The following is a 25,164-nucleotide window of genomic DNA, read 5'->3' on the forward strand; positions in this document are numbered from 1 at the left end:
ACACACACTTCACTGAAGGTACGTGGACTCCATTAAGGGAACACAGATCTTACTGGGGCATCTCAGATCTCACTGAAGGACTGTGGACCCTGCTAATAGGACATGAATGGCATTGAAGGTCACTGACCTTACTGAGGGGACATGGGCTTTCTCCAAAGAGATACAAAACATATAGACTTTACTAAAGAAACATGAACCCCACTGAGAGGACTCAACCCCACTGAAGGGCCTCTTACTACACTGAGGGAATGCACACCACTGAGGGGGCACAGACCTTATTTAGTGGGGACAGACCCTACTCAAGGGATCAGACTTCACTGAAGCATAATAAGCCCTATGGACCTCACTGAGGAGATAGGAACCTCTCTGTGAAGAGAAAGGCACATGCAATGGCACACAGTCCTAGTATAAATGGTCATCTTTCCATCCCACACACAAAGTTCTGGGCAGCCCTCTCCCTTCTCCCTCTCTTCCCAGCCCTTCTTTCAGGCCCCAGAGCTGTTCCCGACACACTGCTGCCCTCTCCTGTCTACAGGTGGCACTGCAGATGCTGGGCCCATAATGGATTTACAAGCCTTTCAGGTCATCTCTGAGCCTGGAGCCTGGGGTTGGGGAAGGAGGGGATGTGTGGCCAGGGGCTTGACCAGTCCCCTCCCTCTGCCTGTGGACTGTGAAATGGAAGTCTGGACAAGAGGCCTAATAATATAGGGAACCAACACCCCATCCCTGGAAATGGGGTAGTAGTGCAAACTATGGTGTAGTTGGAATTCCTCAGTGGGAAGAGGATGGATCGGGTTGGACAAGATGAGAATCCACGAGATTAAGAAAAAAATATTAATAATGATTATGGCATTTACTGTATTAAGTAGGTGTCAAGCCATATACTAAAAACTTTCCGTGTGTTATTTAGTCCTCACCACCCAGAGATGGATACTGTCATTCTCTCCATTTTACAAATGAAGAAACCCATACTCAAAGAGATTAAGTGTTTTGCCCAAGATCACACAGTTTGTAAGCTGTAGCAGAGGGAATAGAACCCAGATACCTAGACTTTAGACCCATTCCCTACCCTTTTATCCTCCCCCAACCCAGCCCACTCCTACCATATCACCACCACCATGATTTCTTTCTCAAAGTTTCCTTTCCAGAACCACATAAAATAAAAGCTCTTTAAATAATGGTAAATATGCAAGTTCCAGAGACCCCATTCCAGCCAATTAAAGCATGATCACTAGAGTGGAATCTAGGGAGCCGCTTTTAAGATCCTAAGACAAACTCAAGTTTAGGCTCACTGCCCTATGCTGATAGGTCAGGGGTTCTAGAAGGGGTTGTGATTGAAAGAGGAGTCGACGAAGTGTGGGGGGTCCAGGGAAGGATCTGACGTCCGAGGAGAGATGTCCAAGGAGGGTCCTCGAAATGAAGCAGGTTGCACATGAAGTAGGGGCTGGGGCTGGGGGTCGGGGGTGAAGGCGGAGTCTGAAGTCGAAAGAGGGGTCTGGGGTCGGAGGAAGAGTCTGAGATAGGAGGATAAGGATCTTGGAGTCCAAGAAGGGGTCTGAGGTTCGAGGAGTTTGGCATTAGAGACAGTATCTGGGGTCGACAGGAGGTTTGCAGTCAGTGAAAGGGACTGCGAGCCGAGGAAGGAGCCTGGAGTCTGACGAGGATCCTAGCTCAAACTGGAAGGAGGAAGGGGTTTGGTCCCTGGGCTACGTTAAGGTGCCCTGAGCCACTAAGGTCGCGCTTACCGCGTGCTCTTCCCTCCTGATCCCCGACTGCGCGACCCGGACCCGTCCTCCAGGCTCTGCATCCACACCCACACCCCAACCTGCGCTCTGAATGCAGGCTGACAACGCTAAGCAGGCGGGGCCGAGTCAAAACCCGACACCCTCCAGGGTCCGGGTTTGAGGCGCCCCCTCCCGGCGGTCCAGGAGCTCAGGCCCCGCCCTCCTCCCTCCTCCCCACCTTCCCCCCCACCCACCCCAGCCCCAGCCCGGCCCCCGCCGCCCCACTTCCGGCAGGCGCTGCGCTGCTGGGGGCGCGGGCGAGGATGGCGGCAGAGAACGAGGCCAGTCAGGAGAGCGCCCTGGGCGCCTACTCGCCGGTGGACTACATGAGCATCACCAGCTTCCCGAGGCTGCCGGAGGACGAGCCGGCGCCCGCGGCCCCTCTGAGGAGCCGCAAGGACGAGGACGCCTTCCTGGGAGACCCAGATACCGGTGAGGCCCGCTGGCCCCGTCCCTGCCCCCTGGGACGTCCCCGGTCCTCCTTCATGTACGCGAAGCATCACCTCCAGCTCCATCTCCCTAATTCATTCCCTTCCTCCTGGACCTCTCCCTTCTCCTCCCTTGTGTCTTAATTATCTGGTGGGGCTGGGGATGCATTTCTGCCTTGGAGGCTTAGGATGCGACAAGGGAGAACGATGCTAGGGACTGCAGTAGGAGGGGTGGGGGTTACCCCCTTGGGAAGAACCAACTAATAAGGAAGGAATGTTGGCGGGGAGTTCCTAAGGAACAGCTGTGATCACCTAGAAGAGAATTTTCTCTAGTCACAGAGAATAGGATAGGAGAAACCCAGGCAGAGACTGCAGCAGGATGGATAGAGGCTAGATCTTGAGAAGAACTTCCCCACAGCCAGGGATTGTGGGAAGGAGAGACCATGAGAAGAAGCTGAGCATCTCTTCGTGTCCAGGGAGGGGTAAAGAGAATATGATTCCCATCCATCTGCGAGTGATGGGTACTGGGAGACAGGGGGATGGACTGCATGACCTCTCAAAGTCCTTGGGGACCAGAGCACCTTCACTGCCCTGTGGATACCTCACCCCTCCCAGAGCAGTGGATCAGGCCAGGATGTTAGTAAGGTACCCTGCCCCCTAGGAAGCAGGCTCCAGAATTTTACTGTATTCTCTTCAACCCTCTGCGGGAACTGCAAGGGGTGAGAGTAGGGAGGGAGGAGACAGGGCTTGGTGGACACCTGGGGCTGAGAGCTGTCCAAACATTTCTTCCCTAATGCTCTTTCTCCTGTCCATGTGGCTCAGCTTCTCTCCTCCCCTCCATTCTTCACCCTCCATCCTCCATCCCCCATTCCCTCAACGTCACTTCCTGGCATTAGAGCCTCCTTCTACTTCACTCTCTCTTCCTCTCAGTGCCTGCACTTGAGCCCTATCCCTCACCAGCCTGGCAGATCCTGCTTCTCTTGCCCAGCCCTCTCTGGCCTGGCCCTTCTGTGGCTACTCCTAGCCTGACGGCCCCAAATTCTTTCCCCCTCCACAATTCTCCAGTCACCTGGCCCTGACCAGCAGCCCCTGCCAACCTGACTATCTTGTACCCTTCCTGGAGGGGGTTTGAGGGGAGGGTGGGGAGGCTTATGGTCATCACATGTCAAAGCCTCAGATTAAAGCTTCTTTTCTGAAGGGAGTAGCCCTGGAATCAGGAGGCAGCAGGGAGAGAAGTGGGAGGATGTGTCCTGGTGGATACCAGCCTGAAACCAGGTCCTTTGTTCAGGAGCCAAGAATACCACTTATGGTCCCAGCACTGCCCTGACTCACTGTGTGACAATGGGCACACCTACCCTGACCTAGGTCTTAGTTTCCTCTTCCAGCTCAACTGGGAATGCCTATCGCTCCCAATCTAGAGATTGGAAACCCCTGATATGTTTTATCCTCCTTTCCTATGAATGTCTTAGCATTTATCAAAACCTGTGATTATTTATTTGTTCAACCTTTGATTACCCCATGTCTATAAGCCCTGTGAGGATGGGATCATGACTGTCTTGTTCACCATCCTTTCTGCACCATCGAGCACAGTGCTAAGCTCTCAATAAAAACTGTTGAAGAAATAATTGAATGAAAGAGAAGATCTCAGGATGAAAGAATGGCAAGGGAGGGAGTTCTCAAACCTCAGGGAGTTCCTTGAGGAGTTAATACAGGCTCTGCCCTCAGCTGTATAAAAATCCAGCAGAGACCCTGGTCACCTGAGTTTCTAGGGAGCTGCACCTTATGCCAAGTTGTGCACTAAGGTTCCAAGGACCTTGCCATCCTGCCTGTGTAGTCATTTCAATACCATGTCTCCCAGCACTACTTCCAAGCCCCAAGGCTCCTCTGGCCCATCTGGACCAGCCTGCTGGCTAACATGACCCCCTATGTTCTCAACCTGCTGGTGCCACCTGATGGTACTGCCCCATCCTCTTATGCAGGACTTTGGTTGTGCCCAGCCAGCCTCTAGCCTGCCATTCCACAGAACCAAGTGCCAGGCACCCCACAGCAGGCCCTGTGGAAAACAGAGCTAGATGGTGACCACTCCAAGATTGGCGAAAACTTTCTTTGCTCTTTTCTGAGCTCCAGGCCCGTGTGTTCTTCTCTCTCCCAGACATCTGCCTCTAGATGTCCTGCAAGTCCCTCACCTTCAACATGTTCCATGCTGTACTCATCCTCTCTTCCCCATACAACTGTTCTTCCCCCAATGTCATTCTCAATTAATGACACTGCCATCCATCCAGTCCCCAAGGTAGAAGCCTAGGAGCCACCCATGATTCTTTCCCTTCTGCTCACTTCTAAATAGTGGTCAGATGCTCTCTGTCTTCCTCCTAAGTATCTTCTAAATTCCATCTCACCATCCCTGTCATCACCACTGTAGACTAACTAAGCCACCATCCTCTCTTATCTCTATTACCCATAGGCTTCTAGCTATTCTTCCTGCTTCCTGACTCTCCCCCACCCCCTCCCAACCCAATCCATCCAGCACCCTGCTTTTCTGATCATGTCACTCCCTGTTTCAAAAATCTTTAGTGATTCTCCCCTTAGGGGAGTAAGCAAGCCAGGGACCGAGTCAACTCTGTTCAGGGTTCATTTGTCATAAACCCAGCTAAAACTGAGCTACATCTAAAAAGAGAATTTTATTGGGTAGCATAACTGAAAAGTTCAGGATATAGGGCTTCAGGCATAGCTGCATTGAGGTACCTGAAAAAGATTTGGATTTTCTCCATCTTTTGCTTTGCCTTCATTTTTATGGGCTTCATCTTCAGGAAACCTCCCATCTTGTGGGAGCAAGATGCCCCCAGCAGCAACAGGCTTACATCTTACCACGTTAGCAATCTAGACAAGAAAGTCTTTCTCTTTCCCAATATTTTAGCAAAAAACAAAACAAAACAGAGTTTGAATATCATTGGTGCTGGTGCTGGTCACGTGAACCTGAACGAATCACTGTACAGAGGTGCCTGTTCTGATTGGCTAGGCCTAGGTCATATACTCACTCTGATCAGGAATGAGGGAATGAGGAAGGAGAGAGGGGATTTGGTGTTCTCTAAAAGAAAATTGAGTGGGGAATGGTGACCAAGCAGATAAAAATTAGATGCTTGGGCTTCCCTGGTGGCACAGTGGTTGAGAGTCCGCCTGCTGATGCAGGGGATACGGGTTCGTGCCCCTGTCCAGGAAGATCCCATATGCTGCGGAGCGGCTGGGCCCGTGAGCCACAGCCGCTGAGCCTGCACGTCCGGAGCCTGTGCTCCGCAATGGGAGAGGCCACAATAGTGAGAGGCCCGCGTACAGCAAAAAAAAAAAAAAAAAAAAAAAATTAGATGCTTACTAAGCCAACTGCCTTCAGACAACTCCTGCTGTTGTCCCACAAATTCAGAATAGCCAAAATTAAACTCACCCTTTTTCTCCCAAACGACTTGTTTCTTCTGGTCCCAAACTAGCCTTTTCCCAATGTCCTGCTGTTGTCCTTACACATCAGCAAAATCAATGGTATTGCTTCCCCACCACTTACACAGTTGGTACTCAGTAAATATTTTTATTGAATAAATAGCTAACAATATTCATTTATATTTATATTATATATTCATAATAAATTATTGGTAGAATAAGAAGTCTTGAATATATCTAACTCTGATGGGGCCAAGTCTTGAATATATCTAACTCTCCTGGCTCCTCATATCTGATTGGAGAAAACAGATTTAAGGATAAGTGCCTGGAAATATCAACTTGAATTAGTTTATCAACTGTAAATCAGTTTTCTTTACAGACTCTGGTGCTGGTGCTGAGGGTTAGAAGCAAGCATGATCAACTGAGGGGGGGCTTCCAGAAGACAAGTCTCTTTTTTTAAATAGAAATTTAAAAACAAATTATATGTTCATGGTGAAAAAAAAGAACAGTGAGAAAAAGTAAACGTCCTCTTCTCCATTCTTATCTCCTGCAGTTTTTCCTGTTTATTTAAAAATATATGTATTGATTTTAAAAAACAAAAGACATATATGTAAGTGGTAAAAATTTTAAACAAAAAATTCTCCCACTCCATCTCATTCCCATCTTCACTATCTTCCCCCAAAAGTAACCACCATGAAGAATTTCTAAAAATTATCTATATATGTATGTGGTTTCTTATTTATACAAAAGAGGGGAGTATGGATTATGGAGGTCCTTGAACACCAGGTTAAGGAGCTTGGATTTTTATCATTTTGGCATTGATGAACCATGATAGTATTTTAAACAGGAAAATATAACAGTCAATTCTTAATATGATCCCACAGACTTTTAAAGGGGTTATACTCCTAGGCTATAGTAGCAAGTGTTCAACAATATTTTGAATGAATGAACTTTTAAAAACACATTTTGAGTACAGTCACATATTAAGGTCAAGGTATCAGGCTATTTCTTTACTATTCACAAGCACCCAGGACCCTTAGACCATTTAGAGACCTAGGTTCAAGGCTAATATATCCCAGAGGAAGGAAGCTATGGGATGGAAGAGGGTCTCGTCCCTGGCCAGGGTGGAAAAGAAATAGAAATAACTTTGAGTGAGAACCTACAGAGTGCCTGGTATACATCACCTTTTTGAATCCTTGTACCCATCCAGCCAGTTAGGGATCAGCTCCATTATTAGGATGAGGAAAGTGAGGCTCATGATTTGAAATGACTTGTCCATAGTCACCCAGCAAGTAAGTAGCTTTCAAATGTCCCCTGCCTCTACTTTTATTATCCTTAGATCCATTCTCCAGATAGCAGCCAGAGGGATCTTTTAAAAACACAAAACAGAGGGCTTCACATTCTTGCTTAAAACTTTCCAGTGGCCTCCTGTGGCTCTCAGGGTAAAATCCAACCTTCTCACTAAGCCCTCAGGGCCCAGCGCATCTGCCCTAGCCTCCACCTACTACTCTTCCTTTCCCCTTGCTCAGCACACCAGAGCCACCCCAACCTTGGTTATTTGTTTTCTAATGCACCAAACTTATTCCTACATTAAGGCCTTTGCACCTGCTGTTCCTTCTTTGTGGAACACTCTACACACTCACTCCTTGCTCTACATATGGCCAGCTCCTCATCCCTTAGTTCTCAGCTTAAAAGTCGCCTCTGCGAGAGTCCTTGCCTGACTTCCCCAGCTAAGTGCCTCCAACATGTACCATTATTCTCTATCATTTCATCCTTTTTTGTTGTTGTTATAATTCTATTCTTTTTTTTATTTGAAGTATAGTTGATTTACAATGTTGTGTTAATTACTGCTGTACAGCAAAGTGACTCAGTTATACATATATACATTCTTCTTCTTTTTTTTTTTTTTTTGCGGTACGCCAGCCTCTCACTGTTGTGGCATCGCCCGTTGCGGAGCACAGGCTCCGGACGCGCAGGCTCAGCGGCCATGGCTCACGGGCCCAGCCGCTCCGCGGCATGTGAGATCTTCCCGGACCGGGGCACGAACCCGTGTCCCCTGCATCAGCAGGCGGACTCTCAACCACTGCGCCACCAGGGAAGCCCCATATATACATCTTTTTCACATTCTTTTCCATTATGGCTTTTTAAAAATATTTAGTTAGTTAGTTAGTTAGTTAGTTTTGGCTGTGTTGGGTCTTCGTTGCTGCGCACAGGCTTTCTCTAGTTGCGGCGAGCGGGGCTACTCTTTGTTGTGGTGCGTGTGCTTCTCATTGCGGTGGCTTCTCTTGTTGCGGAGCATGGGCTCTAGGCGCGTGGGCTTCATTCAGTAGTTGTGACCCACAGGCTCAGTAGTTGTGGCTCGCGGGCTCTAGAGCGCAGGTTCAGTAGTTGTGGCGCACGGGCTTAGTTGCTCCGTGGCATCCCGGCACAGGATCTTCCCGGACGAGGCTCGAACCCGTGTCCCCTGCATTGGCAGGCAGATTCTTAACCACAGCACCACCAGGGTAGTCCCTCCATTATGGCTTATCACAGGATATTGAATATAGTTCCCTGTGCTATACAGTAGGACCTTGTCATCCTTCTCTTTCTTCATAGCACCTGCCACAGCTTGTAATGATATACTCCTTTACTTGTTTATTATCTTCTTCCTCCACTGGTTTTCAAAACCCATGAGGGCAGGAACTGTTTGTTCCTTTCCCCTAGCATCTAGCATGGGACCAGACAAATAGCAGACCCTCCATATTTGTTGAATGAATGAATGGATGGATGGAACCCGAAAACAAGGTTGGAAGACAGGGCCCCTCCGCTCAGTTTATGGAGCTGCCTCCTTGCACAGAAGGCTGGGCCCCAGCTGGGGCAAGATCTGGTTTCCAGGGAGGGCCCAACCCCTGCCTCTCCAGGAAGTGTTCTCAGCCCTGGGTCCTGGGTCCCGGGCATTGTGGCCTAGGGATCGGAATCCAGCCGCCCTGATGCCCAGTTGGGGGTGCCTGTCTCTTCCAAGCGGGGACCACCCCCCACGGCCCTCCCTGGGGTACATGGGGAGACGCTGAAAGGGGAGCAGTGCTGTCTAGTGGAGTTTGACTGGGGGGGTGGGAGGCAGAGAGAGGTGGGGACACGGAATAGCTCCGCCTAGAGGGCGGGCAGGGCCGGGTAAGAGGCGCCCAGACCGACCCCCGCCGCCCGCAGACCCGGACTCCTTCCTGAAGTCAGCGCGGCTGCAGCGGCTGCCGTCGTCGTCGTCGGAGATGGGCAGCCAGGACGGGTCGCCGTTGCGGGAGACGCGCAAAGACCCGTTCTCCGCGGCAGCGTCTGAGTGCTCCTGCCGCCAGGACGGGCTCACGGTCATCGTCACGGCCTGCCTCACCTTTGCCACCGGTGTCACTGTGGCGCTCATCATGCAGATCTACTTCGGGGACCCCCAGGTGAGGAGGAAGCGGAGGGGGAGAAGAGAGAACCTTGGGAGGAGGGGTGAAGAAGCGCTTAAGGAGACCTTGGGAACTGAGGAATGTCTGAGTGGTGAAAGGGGGCCAGCAAATGGAAAGGGGAGAGGGCGGTGACATGGGAGAGGAAGGTCTCAAGGGGGGGCCTCCTGGGCGTGAGGCGGACAGAGCTCAAAGAAGGGAACTGATCAGGTAGGAGGCACTTGAGGTAAGGAAAGAAGACTCGTAGGGGAGAGTCAAGGGGATAAAAGGGCAAGGCTCCCATCCCCACCCTCTGTTGGAGGTTCTGGGGTTAGTGGAGGTGCCTTAGGGAGGCAGGGGGCCCCTTCTGCGCCCACCTAGTCCCCTCCCCCTTCCAGATCTTTCACCAGGGCGCTGTGGTGACTGATGCCGCCCACTGCACATCGCTGGGCATAGAGGTGCTCAGTAAACAGGGATCTTCTGTGGATGCAGCTGTGGCAGCAGCCTTGTGTTTGGGGATCGTGGCTCCTCACAGTTCTGGCCTGGGCGGGTAAGAAGCTCCCAGCTGCGGAGGTTGGGGTGCCCCAGGCCTCCTTCTGTCTCTTGGTCTGTGGGCCTCATGTGCGCTTCTCCAAGTTTGAGCAGAGGGGCAACTGGGCCCCATCTCCTTGCATTTTCTCTTTCTACACCCAATCTTACCCCTTCTGTTTACATGGAGTCCAAGGAGGTGTTTTCAGAAGATTTTTCTTTAACTGGGAAAAGGATTTCATAAACTCTAAAGCGAGGTACACAGTTGGGGGTATACTGTCATTAATTAAGGCTGTGATACTTCAACTTTTAGGGTTTACAAATCCTTAAAACAAATCCCTGTGAGTCTGATGAAAGCAATGGATCCTCTATCCTCCAAAAATACACTCCAGGGTAAGACCTCTTAAAACAGAGACTATAAACCGGCCACCCATGGGCTACACCCGGCACACAGCCTGGTTTAGTTTACACACTTAAATTTTTAAAAATTTGGTTGTTGATGTTAAAAAGTTGAGAATTTTCATAAAAATCCAGATTTCTAACATTTCTTGAACAATCAGGAGACCTAATAACATTGGGCCTACATTCTCACCTGGCTGCAGTTATCTGGAGCTGAATAGAAGCTGTTTCCCATGATGGGGCTTGTACTGTCCACTTGGCCATAGTTCCTACCACTCCCTTTTGTTTAGCTGTCCTGCTTTCCCTATTATGTTAGCTGGCAGGCCAGTTATCTCAGATGTAACCCCTGTCTCAGATGGAAGCAAACCACAGAAAAGGGACAAGCTGACTAAGTCCATATCTTGGCTCCTGAAAGACCAGCCTTCCAGGCCCTATGAAAGAAATTCCACTTTTGGTTGTGTACAGTCTGTCCTTACATAATTCAGTCCTGGGAGAGGGAGAGGGACGTACCACAGAGGCAGGTGCAGGAAGCTGGCAGGGGTCCAACTGTGGTGGGAGGTGGGGGTGGAGGGGGAGCAGAACATCCCGCTCTCCCAGTCTCTGGATTTTCCCTCATCAGGGATTAAAGGCTCCAATAACGGGCTGGAAGAGGTCCATGGACTCTGGGTCCCCCACCCCCTTGATTTCACTCCCCACCCTGATAGGGTAGCTGAGTCTCTGAATCTCTGCTGGGGAGGGAGCTCAGACACCTGACTCCTGATGACAGACTGAACCTTTAGCCATCAGCGTGGGGGGCTTGAGGAACGGCAGGTTAATTGTTCAGAGGAGTGGCATCTTATCATCACCCTCCCCCTTCCGTGTCTCTCCTAGTGGGGGTGTGATGCTGGTACATGACATCCGACGGAATAAGAGCCACCTAATTGATTTCCGGGAGTCTGCACCAGGGGCTCTCAGAGAAGAGGCCCTGCAGAGATCCTGGGAGACCAAGGTGGGGAGCCTGGTGAGAAGAGGGGGTGTCTCCCTTCATTGCCCTTCTGCTAACCCAAGCATTACCTTGCTGAATATTTACTATGGAGGTGAGGGAAAGAGTTAAGCAGGATGCTCTTAGGCTCTGAGGGAGATAGGCAGCCCCCAAAATAAAATAATGAACCAGGACTTCCCTGGCGGTCCAGTGGTTAAGACTCCACGCTTCCACTGCAGGGGATGCAGGTTCGATCCCCGGTAGGGGAAAGATCCCGCATGCTGCAAGGTGCAGCCAAAAATAATAATAATAATGAACCAGAAAATCTGAATGTTTGATAACAGGCAGTGCAGCACCACCTTACTTCTCTGGTGACCTTGCCTATCTGGCACATAAGAAGGAAGAAAAAGAGCCACTGAGCAGTCTGAGATGTTACAAAGTAGCAGCACTATCACTCACACATCTCATTCTGAGGCTGTAATTCGTAACTTTCCTAGCCCATGACGTACTGGAAGATTACAGAGGAACTGCTGGAGTCAAACCCGCTATCTACTGAGAGCAAAGGAGGAAATAGAATTACTTGGAAAAATAGATATTTAGTGCAGTGGCAAAATCCAAACACACCCCTGAATTATCACAGTTCAGAGTAATGGTGGTGTGTTAATGAAAACGTTAAATGAAGGTCACTTGTCCACTGTTTTAAAAGGCAAGAGTAGGTATAATCCAATCTAGACAGCTTTCCATCTAAATTGTTATGTTTTGGCTCTTAAAAGGGTTTGCTTAATTTATAAATCCCTCAGCTATGACAGATAAAGGAGGCCTTTCTGCATTTGCTGATAGGAAGTCAGGGAGGTGGGAGGGATGCCTGCTGGGGACAGCTTGTCCCTCCTCTGGGATACTTGGCCTGTGTCTCTCCCCTGTGCCAGCCCCCCATCCCTGGCTTGGGGCTCTGCGGAATTCAGCCCAGCGCCCCCCCTTCCAGTGACCTGGTCTCCTCTCTCCCTCACCTGCCCGCCTTGCCCAGCCTGGGCTCTTGGTGGGGGTTCCCGGAATGGTGAAGGGGCTACACGAAGCTCACCAGCTCTATGGCAGGTAAAGGTTCTCCCCCTGGGGACCAGGGGCCCCTGCCTGCACTCCTCCTTGGGTGGCCTTCTCCTACCTTCCTGGATTCTTCCCTTCCCAACTCCCCCCTCCTAATATCCCCTTCCCTTGCCAGGACTCTCCTTCCCTGGAACCCCCCTCCCCCCCCAGGACCCTTCTTCCTCCCCCCAGGACCTCCTCCACCCCCTGCTCTCCGGCTCCCCCAGGCTGCCATGGTCCCAAGTCCTCGCCTTCGCAGCAGCTGTGGCCCAAGATGGCTTCAACATGACCCATGATCTAGGTCAGTGGGGCCTGGGGGTGGAGGGAAAAGCATGAGTTTGATGGAGAGGGGAGAGGGAACCTCTGCGATTTAGGTCCTAAGCCAGGAAGTGCCTCTCTTCCAGTTTGCTCCTCAGACCCCCTCCCCACACCACCCTACCTTCACTGGGAGGGATCCTCCAATGGAGGGGGGATCTGGGAATGGCCCATATACACCACCACTACCCCCACCTCCTCTGTAACAGGCTCCTGGGGGGCCGGGGGGCTTAGGGCCGGCCTCTCAGCCCTCATCCACCCGACCTGTTGCGTGTACAGTCCCAACACCCCCACCCCAGCCTCGTGTCCCTGCCCGCAGCCCAAGCCCTGGCCGAACAGCCACCACCCAATGCATCTGAGCACTTCCGTGAGACGTTCCTGCCCTTGGGTCACCCGCCACTACCTGGCTCACTGCTGCGACGGCCTGACCTGGCGGCGGTGCTGGATGTGCTTGGCACCTATGGCCCCGCTGCCTTCTATGCCGGTGGCAACCTCACGCTGGAGATGGTGGCAGAGGTGAGCGTGTGGGGCACCCCCGGCCCTGTGGCGGAGGACCCTACTGCAGAGAAGTCCTCTTCCCCCTTACTTCCCTGTCTTTCTTTCTGCATATATTTACTGCGGATTCCATTTACTTGAAATTCTAGAATAGACAAAACTAACCTCAGAATCAGATCAGTAGTTTGGGGGATTGGAGGGGTTGACTGGGATGAGGCACAAAGAACCTCCTAGGGTGATGAGAATATTTTGTCTTGATTGAGAGCGGTACCTTTGAGCTCCCCAGGGCTGGTACCAACCTGTATAGTGGCCTGTCCTGGCCCTCCCAGGCCTGGTGGAGACCCATGATCAGCCTCAGCTTCCCTGAGCCCACAATCCCACCCTGCTCCCTGGATTTTCTAGGGACCGAGGGAGACACCATCTTCACTGGTGACTGTCAGGACTGGGGAGGATTGACACAAGGGCTTACCACCCAACCCCAAAGAGTCTTAGTCTGAGGCAATAATGGGTTCTGAGAACTATTGTTGGTAGTTCGAAACCACTAACGGAAAATTTTGTTCTAGATAAGGATACACAGACCAACTCAGTGATTGTCTCATCTGTGCAATGCGGGTGGTTGTATCTATCTCTGCCATACAGTTGTGGGAATTAAACAGGTCCATCATTCATTCTACTTTCATGGAGAGCCTGCTTTGTGCCAGCTTCTGTGCTGGGCATTGGAGTTATGGATGTGGTGATAGGTGCCTGTCTCAAATGGACATCCCTGGAAAGTCCAGCAGCATACTGGTTTTAGATCTACTGGGTCCAGGGACTCCATCTACATTGTAAGGACTTGTTCTGTCTCTCTTCCTTTCGGTCTCACAACTCTACTTTCCGCTGTTTGAAATCATTCTGTCAGATCCTTTCCACACCTGCTCTCCACCAGCCATCCTTCCGGCAGGCCGTCCCAGAGAATGAGCCTTTCTCATTCAAATAGTTCCAGCAAAGCCTCAAGGTTATGTCTCATCAGCCCATCATAGGTCTCATGACTATTCCCAAACCAGTCATGGTAGCACAGAAAAGGAATGATCTGATTAGCCAGACCTGGGTTGCATATCCTCTCCTGGTGGTGGAGAAGGGGATGAAGGAAACTCTAACAAAGACCATCAGAGCTTTAAGAGAGAAAACCCAAAGCTGAGTTTATTAACTTACCAGACAAAGCCAAGAAATTCAGTGTGTAGGTCACTGAGGGTAGATTAGAAGTCACGAGCTTCAGGTACTTAAAAGTACTAAAAAAGGAGAGGATTCCTAGTGGTTATGCTAATTTAGGATTAAAAATTAGCATGCTGGATAGAATGAGCCCATCAGTTTGTACAAGATTAGATCATTGGTCAGTAGAGTGCTCGGTTACGTCCAGTAAGGGTTGTCCTGCGAGGGTCATCCAGAGTTCATGGTTTTGGAGTGGCTTTAGTTGGTTATAGTGAAATGCAGAATTCAGTTTTGATATCTCCTAGGCAAGTGCTGCTGTAAGTGGAAAATCTTCCTTCTACATAGGCAGAGGGCAGTATGTGCAAAGACATGTAGTCATGAGTTCAGGACCTGCAAGTCACTCTGGGTCGCTGAATAGAGCTCATTGGGGAATAGCAGGACGTGAAGTGGGAGAAGTAGGCAGGGGCCAGATCACAAAGGGCCTTGAATGCCAAGCTAAGGAGGTCATTCATAGATTGTATCCAGTACAATGTCTGGCACATAATGGGTGCTTATTGTTAGTGCTTTTCCCCTTCCTTTTTCCTGGGGTACCCACAGCTGATGGGGTCCCTAAAGGCCATGATGGGAACTGCAGAAGGCACAATATTTATAACCATTTGATCTGTGTATGATCCAAACATATACCTTAGGCTAAACTGCATGCTCACAGTGTGGTGTGTGACTCACAGTGGTGGGGGTCATTCTCTCCCCTCCAGGCTCAGCATGCAGGGGGTGTCATAACTGAGGAGGACTTCAGCAACTACAGTGCCCTCTTGGAGAAGCCTGTGTGTGGCGTGTACAGAGGTGACCTCTCCCCCAGCTCCCAGGGTCCCCACTCAGGAGAAGCCTCCCAGTCCACGGCCACATCCTTTTGGCCTAATGGCTCCTCCCCATTTCACAAGAGAGAAACCGAAGCAATGAGCTGCCTAAACAGCCAACCGTTGAAGCAAGCCAGAATCAGCCTACTTCTAAAGTAGTTGTGGAGTCAGTTACCCCAAATATTTAGGATATGGGGAGGGAGGTCTGGTCAAAGGCTAAGGCCTGGAATTTGGGGTTCTGGCCGTAGGTTTTCTTTTTTTTTTTAATAGATTTATTTTATTTATGTATTTATTTATTGGCTGCGTTTGGTCTTCCATTGCTGTGCACGGGCTTTCTCTAGTTGCAGTGAGCAGGGGCTACTCTTCGTTGCGGTGCAAGGGCCTCTCATTGCGGTGGCTTCTCTTGTTGTGGAGCACAGGCTCCAGGCGTGCGGGCTTCAGCAGTTGTGGCTCGCGGGCTCCAGAGCGCAGGCTCAGTAGCTGTGGCGCACGGGCCTAGTTGCTCCGCGGCATGTGGGATCCTCCCGGACCAGGGCTCGAACCCGTGTCCCCTGCATTGGCAGGGGGACTCTCAACCACTGCACCACCAGGGAAGCCCCATAGGTTTTCTTGATTCAGGGTCTGTGTTGCCTCAGCCCGCTCCCCAGCCCCACTCTCACTGCCCTATGCTTCCTAAGAAGAGTCCATAAGACCAAAATCCATCTTAGCTTCAGGTTAGAACAAACCCTTCAAGACAGTCAGAGACCTGCCCCCTCATTTTGCCAAAAGGAAACTGAGGCCCAGGGGAGGAATGGAACTTAGCCTGCCAAACTCAAAACCAGTGAGGAACCCAGAAATCCAAGCTTATGACATGGGTAAACTCCATGTTTGCAAACCCAAAGTGGTAGGTTCCTGAGTCCCTCAGAAGGTTCTCAGGCTTTCTCCCCTCGAGGAGACCCAGATAACCTCAAGCTCCAGGAGAGGCTGCCTCTGCATTCAGGATTCCAGGCCTCAATCTCTTAAGCCTGATTCTTCTACCAGAAGTGGTATTATACTGAGCAGAGGAAGAGCATAGCTTTGGAGCCAGGAAGACCTGGGTTTGAGTACCAGCTGTGCCATTCACCTTGAACAAGCCACTTCCCACTCAGAGCCTTGTTTCCCTCCTTAAAATGGAGATAATAATAGTGCCTACTGCTCAGGGTGCCCACGAGGAGGTGATGAGATGATGTTGGAAGTTATCCTGATCAGAATGGGCACTGAATGTGTAGTATTTGATTTCCATTTGCCCTCCGCAGCCTGGGTTCTCTTGGCAATGCCAGTACCTTGAGTACTCTGGGCTCCCCTTACCTCTTGTAACTTTGGACCAGCTTGCCTCTTTGTTACCTCAGTTTCCTTACCTGTAAAATGGGGATGATAACAGAACCCATTATGAGGATTAAATGAGTTAATTAGTTAACGTAACTGTCATGTGTCAAGTATTATTATTGTTCCTTTGATGTCCAGACATCCAATAACAGGGGCCTCAAATAGAAAGAGAAGTTTGCTGTTTCCAGGAAGTTTCAGGGGTGGGACCAGCAGGAGCCCTGAATAATATCCTGGCCTAAGGGAGGAGCTGAAAGGAGACACATAGTGGACCAGGACACTGGACATCTGGACACCTGTCCCTGCTCTGCCAATGGACTGCAGTGTGACTCTGGGCAAATCACAGTTTTCTTGAGCCTTAGTTTCCTCATATGGACGAGGAAACTAAAGACAAGTGTTCTGGGTTGGAGTCCTGGCCCTGCCCTTGACTTGCCATGTGAACTTGGGTGGGTCCCTTTGCCTCCCAGTGTAGTTTTCCTACCTGATGAGGGGGGTCAGTGCAGTGGTTTCAGTCTGTGTGATGGAGAGATGTGGAGATGCCTTGACCTCTCCCCTGCTGTCGGTAATTTCCTGTCCTTTCAGGCCACCTGGTTCTCAGTCCCCGACCCCCACACACAGGCCCTGCCCTCATCAGTGCTCTCAACATCCTCGAGGGCTTCAACCTCACCAGCCTGGTATCCCGAGAACAGGCTCTTCACTGGGTGGCAGAGGTAAGGCTGACCCCTCCACTCCACCCTGGGTCTGGGGACACTAAGAGTGGGGGGAATGGGGTAGTGTCAGAAGGCCTGACTAAATCACCTGCAAGTTTTCTCACACAGCACCTGGTGTGGGTGCTGGGAGGGGCTTGGCAACCTCTTCCACACCCCTCCTCTGTTTTCAGACCCTGAAGATTGCATTAGCTCTGGCCAGCAGACTGGGAGATCCCGCCTACGATTCTACCATCACTGAGAGCATGGATGACATGCTCAGGTGGGTCCCGAGGGGCAGGACCCTGGGTACTGCAGAGGCGGCGGTGGCAGGTGTGGGGAAAGAATCAGGTGAAAAGCAGCTGGTGGAGCAATAAGGCCTGAAGGCCCAAGTCCATTTCAGCTCAACCCCAACTCACAGTGTGACACTAGTTGCCTCACCTTGCGCCTTAGTTTCCACATCTGTACAACAAGGTGGTCTACTATATATAGCTCTCAAATGTTTTTGGCCCTAGCAGGGCACCTATATGGACCCATCTGTTCCCCCTTTTGAGTAGAAAAAGAAAGCCTAATAACAATGAAAAGAGCCCCCAAGCAAATACTAGAGGTGGTGGGGATTTTGATTCAAATGTACTTACATTAGCAGCATAACATAGTAGTAAGATTGTGGGCTCTAGTCGGACTGTCTCAGTTCAAATCCCAGCCTCACCATTCACTAGCTGTGCAGCCTTGGGCAAGTCATTTAAACTCTCTAAGTCTCAGTTTCTACAAGGGCCTGCCATTAACAGTGCCAGCCTCATGAGGTTGTGGTGCGGACTAAACAAGATCATACATGCAAAGCACTTAGCAAGTTGTCTGGCACATAATAAATATTCAACGAATATCATTGTTATTCTCAATTGGCAATAGAGGTAAGATTGATTACTATTTAGCTGCTACTATAACTGACTTAAAGGCTAGCTAAAGGAAAAATCAGAAGCCAAAAATATAGTTCATATAAATTTATACCGATACTCAAACAACCCTCTATGAATTAAGTTGCAAATGATGAGACTAAATGAACAGCTAATAATTAAAAAGCAGAAACAGCAGCAACCAAAAACAAAAACCAGCTCAAGGCCACAAAGATAAAGCCTAAAAACCAAGCCTTCCCCCCCGCCTGCCCCCAAACCACTTGAAACAAAACCCTCTGTGTGGCCACTAGCCCTCGTGGTTGAAAACTGAATGGACGTCCTCAGTAATCCTTGGTAACGTGTCATTCTCTAGTCAGTTAGAATAACTAACTAACCATTATCAGCTAAGAAACCCTCAGTTGAACTTTAAAAATAGAAAATTGCATGTTTTCAAGATCAGTGCAAATTTAGCTCTAAAACACAAACACCGATGTTAAATTAATTTAATTTATCCAATAAATAGTTACTGCTGTGCCAAGTCCTCCTGTGCCTTGAAGAAAAAATTCTAATAGCAAGTAAAGGTCCCTGTATACAAAACCCTCCTCTAGCTAAACTCTTAATAAAACTTCAGTACTGGACTACAAACGCTAGGTTAAATGAATTCAGTTTGTTCATTCAAAACAAATATTTTCTGAGCATCCCCTATGCTCCAGGTACTTTCATAGAAAGGATTAAATGAATATAGTCAAGTAACTAAAAGACTTGATTTAAGCATGAAATAAATTCAACACTGCCTCTAGAAGAAAACCTGAATAACACCTAAGTAAATTCATTCAGTTCAATAACTATTTCCTGTTTATTCCCTATATGCTAGGAATAAATGAGCCTCTGCTCTCATAGACCTAACAGTTCAGTGGGGGAGGCAGATATTAATCAAATAATTGCACAAACAGCACAAAGTGTGGTAGGTGGGGTGTAATGAGAGCCTGTTGTGTGTTCATCTCCTACCTCTTGTCTTTTCAGCAAAGTGGAGGCTGCCTACTTCCGGGGCCAGATCAATGACTCCCAAGCAGCCCCTGTCCCGCTCCTGCCCATCTATGAGTTAAATGGGGCTCCCACGGCTGCCCAGGTGCTGATCATGGGCCCTGACGACTTCATTGTAGCCATGGTCAGGTATGCCAGCTCAGACTCAGAACCTGGCACAAGAGATCATCTGGACCAGGAAGGAGGTGGGGGGGTAGGGGTGGGAGTGAGGGCAGGCACAGGGCTCACCTGGCCCTAACCTCGGCCCCCAGCTCCCTGAACCGGCCCTTTGGCAGCGGCCTCATCACCCCCTCGGGGATCCTGCTCAACAGCCAGATGCTGGACTTCTCTTGGCCTAACAGGACTGCTAACCACCCTGCGCCCAGCCTGGTAGGGCCTTGCTTTCCTCCTCCCCTGGGGACCCTGAGGCTAGGTAGAAGGTGCAGTAGTATGACTGCTCCTCCCTCCCCACTTCTTCTAGGAAATTATATTATAAAGAAAAACAGCCTAAACAAGGTGTCCACTTCATCTCCAGCCCAAGTCCAGGGCTTGGAGCCTGTTGGGTGCAAAGAAACCTCGTCCCATTCTGCTACCGTCTCACTGTGTGACACAGGGAAAGTCTTGCCCCCTCTCTGGTCCTCAGTTTCTTCACCTACTTTACAGTGAGGATATTGGCCCCCTTTTGATGCTTTGGGTACTTTTCAGCATTAGTAGTTTATGACTGTGTGATGCTGAGCACTAAAGGGGCACTGAAGAGGGACCCAAGAAGAAAGGAGATGTGAATTACTGTCTATTGTGAGAGCAGCATTCTTAACTCCCTGCAGGCTAGGACCCCAGCAGGACAAAGACAGATAGAGATGACCAGGGTGGGGATTATTCTGTTCTTTCTCATAGTCATCTTTCTTGGCTTGATCCCTCTCCTGCCACCCATGGTAGCCCCATAGCAGCCCCTTAGCTCAGTGAGTCCATTATCTACCTCAGTTATCCAGGGACCCTGCCCATTTCACAAACAGCAGACTGTGGCCTGGGGATGGGCCAGTCCCCATGAAGACTGCGCCTGTGGAAGATTCAGGAGAGAGAGATGTTGGAAGAGTGGTGGAGTAGCCCTTTCCTGTCTTGCCCCGCCTCTTATTCCCCTGTGGTCTCGGTCCTCTGACAACAGGAGAACTCGGTGCAGCCAGGGAAGCGGCCACTGTCTTTCCTGCTGCCCACTGTGGTCCGGCCAGCAGAAGGACTCTGTGGGACCTACCTTGCCCTGGGGGCCAATGGAGCTGCCCGGGGCCTCAGCGGCCTGACCCAGGTGAGTTTTCCCCCGTGATGGGCCTTTTGTGGCCAGGAGGCAAGCTGTGACCTGGGCTGCAGATGCCCCTCATGTCTCTGACTTGTCCTTATCTCACGCAGCAAACATGGGCTGAGGCTGCTTTGTGCCAGGCCCCTCCTGAGCACTGGGGACATGAACTACATTGTTTTTAGCGAAAAGGGAGCCCTGATTCGCCATGTCTTCTCAGGTTGCAGGGAAATCGCAGGACCAGTAGAATTGAGAGGTGATAGAACATCTGGGCTGCCTGGGTTCTGTCAATCTCTAGTCCCATCATGCCTCTAGTCAACATCTGAACAACAAGCAGCTTTCTTTAGAGTCTGCTTTTGAAAGGAAGGGCCTGCTACCTTCTAAAACACAACAGTTCCATGAATGTCTTGAGCATCTGATATATGTGTCAGGCCCGTACTTTGGCAGGTGGTGAGTTAACAAACCTGAGCTTTGGAATCAGACACCTCTGGGCTCAGCCTAAGTGCTGCCAGTTTCCAACTGTGTGGTGTTGGGGAATTCACTTAACCTCTCTTAACCTCAGTCTCCTCATCTGTAAAATGAAGATAATAACAAATAGCTAACATTTATGGAGATTTTACTAAGTGCCAGGCACAGTGTTACATGTGGTAACCCTTTTAAGCTTCCCAACTTTGGGAGGAATCCTTATTTCTATTTCATAGATGAGGAAACTGAGACCCAGAGAAGTTAAGAAGTTAGGTTCAGTTTAGTAAGAATGGGCAGACAGTTTGGTTACAGAGCCTACCTATACTTCCAGCCACTAAGCTGAAAGTACCCACATTATGCCCTAGACCAGCCCCAGCTCTTAGCCCTCTCCTGGCCAAGAAGAAGGGAGGAGAGCCTTGGGTTGTATTAAAGGAGACTGGGTGCTAGTGATGCCTCCTCCCTAGCTCTCTCCAAACTCTGGAATGAATTGCTTTTCTTCTCTGGCCCTTGGTTTCCCCTCTGTAAAATGGAGACAGTCATTACAGGCCTGCCTGTTTTCTGGGGCTGTTGAGAAACTCAGATGACATCCCTGGTGTAAGTGTTCTAAAGACTAAGGAGTCTGGACCAGGGACGAAGGCTGTGGATTCCTGAACCCACACCTCTGGGACAGCCCTGACTTCTGCCCCTTGGCTGCCTACAGGTCCTGCTGAACGTCCTGACCTTGAACCGGAACCTGAGTGACAGCCTGGCCCGTGGCCGCCTGCACCCCGACCTGCAGACCAACCTCCTGCAGGTGGACAGTGAGTGAAGAGCAAAGGTCCCCATGGGGTGGGCACAGGGCAGGGTGGAGGAAGGGGCTCCTCCCAAGGGTGCCCCTGCCTCTACCAGCACCAACTCCATGCCAGTGAAAGTTTGGTTTCTTTTAACCAACTCCTACTGGAACAGTGGAAGATCTGCGGATTGGAACCTGTCCTGCCATTTCCTGGCTGTGGCCTTGGGAAATTCACATCTCCACTCTGAGCCTCGGTTTTCTCATTTGTAAAGTAAGATATAGTTGTTCATTTTGCAAACCATTCATTCAACAGTTTGTATTGAATACCTACTGTGTGCTAGGTATTATCCTAGGTGCTAGGGATACTGCATTTACAGGCAGACAGGAAAAGGAATCAAGAAATATGAAAAAGCAAAACAAATGCTCTGCAGAGCATTAAAGCAGGATGATGTATATGACTAACTCGATGACTGGGGAAGCGTCCTCTTTGGTGACATTTAAGCTGAGATCTGAAGAGTGAGAAAGAGCCCACCAAGCAGAGAACTGTGGCAGGCTTTGTAGGCCAAGGGAAATGCAAATGCAGAGAACTCACTGCAGGAATGGGCTTGGTGGTTTAGGAGTAGAAAGGAAACCAGGGTGAGTGAGGGTAAGCTAAGATCAGAAAGCAGGCCGGGGCCAGATCATAGACCTTACAGATTATGGTGAGGAGATAGACTTTCCTCTAAAAAGGACGGGTGCTTAATTTTGGACACAGCTTAATTTCATAACTGGGAAAGTATGTGCACCTTTGAGGAGTTTTTATTAGAACAATGTATTATGCTAGTCCAAAGGGGATACAAAATTGCGTGAGACATGGTCCTTGCTTATTCAATCTCCCCATTTTACAGATAAAGAAACTGATGCTCACAGAGGTTATAAACTAGTCAAAGACAAACCAATAAGTGGCAGAATTGATATCAGATACGTACCTGGTATCATACCAAAGACTCAGTTCTTTACCGCATGGCTCTTGATACCTCCTGGACTGAAGCATGGTAGAAGCCACAGACCTAATTCCTCAGTAGTCACACCCTGTGGTTGCTTAGTGACACTTGGATCCCAGCTGATGGGTGATGAGGCCAAGTCGTTGAAAATGAATATTGCTCAACTAACATCTTTAGGTCTCTGTAGAATATAAGGCTCTGTGCTCAGTTACTGTGGGGGTGAGGGTGCTCATCCCAGCCCTCCCTTGAGGGGCACACAGTCTAAGACAGGCTATGACGAGCAGAGGCTTGGTGAAGGGAAAGTTCACCCACCTGAGGGCTCCGGGAGGCTTAATGGAAGAGGTGACAACTGGCTGGACCTTGATGTATGAGCAGGAATTTGGCATGTGGAGGTAAAGAACACTCTGGATGGGGTCGGGTTGTTGGGGGGAACAGCTTGGGCAAAGCCAGAAAAAATGGCTCAGAGAACAGCCAGGGAGCCAGCTGGACTAGAGACATTGTTTCCCAAACTTCAGAATTTATCCAGTACCTTCATGACTTTTGACAGATTTGCACACCATCTAAAGCATTATTTACATGATGTGTGTCTACAAATGGATTTCCTTTTAAACCTGAATGTATTTTAAAAGTAAACCTTACATCATAATCACAAATGGAAAAATGGCATCATTTGCCACAAATAGATGATAAACAGCTACAAAAAAATCAAATGTTTCTAGGTTTTAGTTAGACATTTTTGCCCATAGAATGTTCTGAGGTCTGCTCTCTTTTAAAGGAGATTAGAAATGTTGGAGACCAGACTGGAACATAGTCCTTTCTGTTATCAAAAGGATTGAAAGTGAACCACAAAGGGAATACATTTCCAACTTGGTGATGTAATGCTATTTAATGTGTGTCTTTATCTCAAGAACTACCCCAAATCATCCCATTTGGGGAAGTAAGAAGATCAGATTTTTGTTGAGGAGCAGTAGGAGGTGAGGTTACAGGGCTTACCATGGAGGTTCATGTTAAGAAGTCTGGACTTTATCTAGTTGAGCAGGGGAGGGATATGACTCGATTTGTTTTATGTAGGGGAGGTGGATTGAAGGGAGGAGAACTTAAGTCAGAGAAACACAAGAAGAATCTGGGATAATGGTCCAGGCAAGAGATGATGAAGGCCTGAACTTATGCAAGAGAGTGGGGATTTGTTCATTTATCTAGAAAATACTTGTTTAACATTTACTGTGTCCTCACCCTGTTCTAGGCACTGGGACTCAATAGTGAACAAGACAACATTCTTGCCTTCAAAAAATTTACATTCTAGTGGAGAGAGACACAGTAAATAAATAAATAAGATGCAGGTAGCAGTAAGTACTTTGAAAGAAAATAAAGCAAGGTAAAGATGACAGGGGCCGCTATTTTAGATAGTGGCCAAGGAAGTTCCTGAAGACTGGAATGAAGTAAGGGAGCCAGTTTTGTGATTATCTAGTAGGAGAGCATTCTAGGCAGAGAGAACAGCAAGTGCAAAGGCCCTGAGGTAGGAGCATGTTTGACCTACTTGAGGGACAGCAAGGAGGCTAGAGCAGAGTTAGGCAAGGGAGAGAGTAGAAGGAAATGAGGAGAGGAGTTTAGAGAGTTACAAGTTTCCAGATGATGTTGGGCATTAGAGGCCTTGGTAAGGACTTTGGATTTTATTCTAAGAGTCATCAAAGTTGTTGGAAGGTTTTGAGCAGGGCAAGTGACATGGGCTGACTAATGGCTGCTGTGTGAATAGGCTGTAAGGAAGCAGGACTGGAAGCAGAAAGACCCATTGGTGGGCTATGTGGTAATCCTGGCAAGTAATGATGGCAGCTTGGCCTAGGCAGGTGGAATGAAGACCCCTAAAGCCAAGTCCTTTTTCCAATATTAAGGATGACTATACATTATCAATCACTTACTATATGCAAGGCTCTGAGCTTTGTGCATTGTGTGCATTGTCTTCTTTAATCCCTGCAACAACTTTATGTGGTAGGTTCTCAGATAATACCCATTTTATTATACATGATGAGACTGAGGCTCAGAGAAGTAAAGCAATTTGCCCAAGGTCATACAGCTCCTTAGTAGGACATCCAGGACCAGGACTCAGGTCTGACCGTCAGACCCCTGAGCCAGTGCTCTAAACTCTCTGAATGTGTATATGTTGGGGAATGGTTTTCAGGTGAGTTCACAGAGGAAGAGATTGAGTTCCTGGAAGCCAGGGGTCACCACGTGGAGAAGGTAGACGTCTTGTCCTGGGTCCATGGCAGCCGGAGAACCAATAACTTCATCATCGGTGTGAAGGACCCTCGGAGCCCAGATGCAGCCGGAGCTACCATCCTGTAGAGCAGCAGGGTGGGGCGGGGGTCTCTTCTCCCCGCCTTTGCATGTTCCTAGAGTCCCTCCTTCTCCCAGGTTTGGTCTCAGAGGGACCCCAGGGATGCCCCAGATCAGGGGCCAGAGGGGATGCTTAGCAAACCCTATCTCGGAGTAACTGGAAAATTCTCCATCTGGAGGCCTGTGGTGGTGGCAGTGGTGGTGAGTGGCAGTGTCCACGACCAGGCAGGCAGGACCTTGAGGAGTCAGACTATCTGTCTGTCTGTCTCCTTTTCCTTAGCCATGCAGGCCCTGAGCTTAGGGCTGTGCTTGCAAACCCTTCTCAAGGGTCCTAACTACCCCAGCATCTCCAGCTGGGCCTTACCTGGCCTTGTTTTCCAGCTCCCTTCTCCTGTCCCCAGCCTCACTTCTGAAATGACTAGGATTTTTTAAATGGACCGTCCTAGGGAGGAGGTGCTCCTCTCCTCCTCCCATCAGGTTGATTTGGGGGCCTTTCATCTGGGGTGGGCCCAAGGTGTGG

General features: G+C 49.5%; 2 protein-coding genes across 6 annotated transcripts in view; one reads left to right on the forward strand and one right to left on the reverse strand.

Moving 5' to 3' along the window:
* ACSS2 (acyl-CoA synthetase short chain family member 2) overlaps positions 1-1,816 on the reverse strand; it is a 50,491-nt gene extending 48,675 nt beyond the window's left edge. Inside the window, exon 1 of the mRNA XM_060078174.1 lies at positions 1,746-1,816. The gene's annotated coding sequence lies outside the window, so the exon portion shown is untranslated. The remainder of the gene's footprint in view (positions 1-1,745) is intronic.
* A 175-nt stretch (positions 1,817-1,991) lies between these two features.
* Positions 1,992-25,164, forward strand: GGT7 (gamma-glutamyltransferase 7). Of its 5 annotated transcripts, none has more exons than XM_060077662.1 (16): positions 1,992-2,216; positions 8,825-9,060; positions 9,438-9,589; positions 10,837-10,966; positions 11,952-12,019; positions 12,235-12,308; positions 12,642-12,838; positions 14,761-14,848; positions 16,786-16,913; positions 17,084-17,172; positions 18,806-18,955; positions 19,078-19,195; positions 19,968-20,105; positions 21,259-21,358; positions 21,504-21,601; positions 24,490-24,641. In XM_060077662.1, the coding sequence occupies exons 1-16, from the start codon at positions 2,048-2,050 to the stop codon at positions 24,550-24,552; spliced, it is 1,998 nt and encodes a 665-aa protein (XP_059933645.1). In that variant the 5' UTR covers positions 1,992-2,047; the 3' UTR covers positions 24,553-24,641. The 5 variants fall into 5 exon arrangements, with proteins under 5 accessions (XP_059933645.1, XP_059933648.1, XP_059933644.1 ...); XM_060077665.1 differs by having other exon boundaries at positions 10,837-10,954; XM_060077661.1 differs by lacking the exon at positions 21,504-21,601 and having other exon boundaries at positions 1,993-2,216; positions 24,490-25,164.

This window comes from Mesoplodon densirostris, chromosome 16 (genome assembly GCF_025265405.1).
Source record: "Mesoplodon densirostris isolate mMesDen1 chromosome 16, mMesDen1 primary haplotype, whole genome shotgun sequence".
NCBI lineage: Eukaryota > Metazoa > Chordata > Mammalia > Artiodactyla > Ziphiidae > Mesoplodon > Mesoplodon densirostris.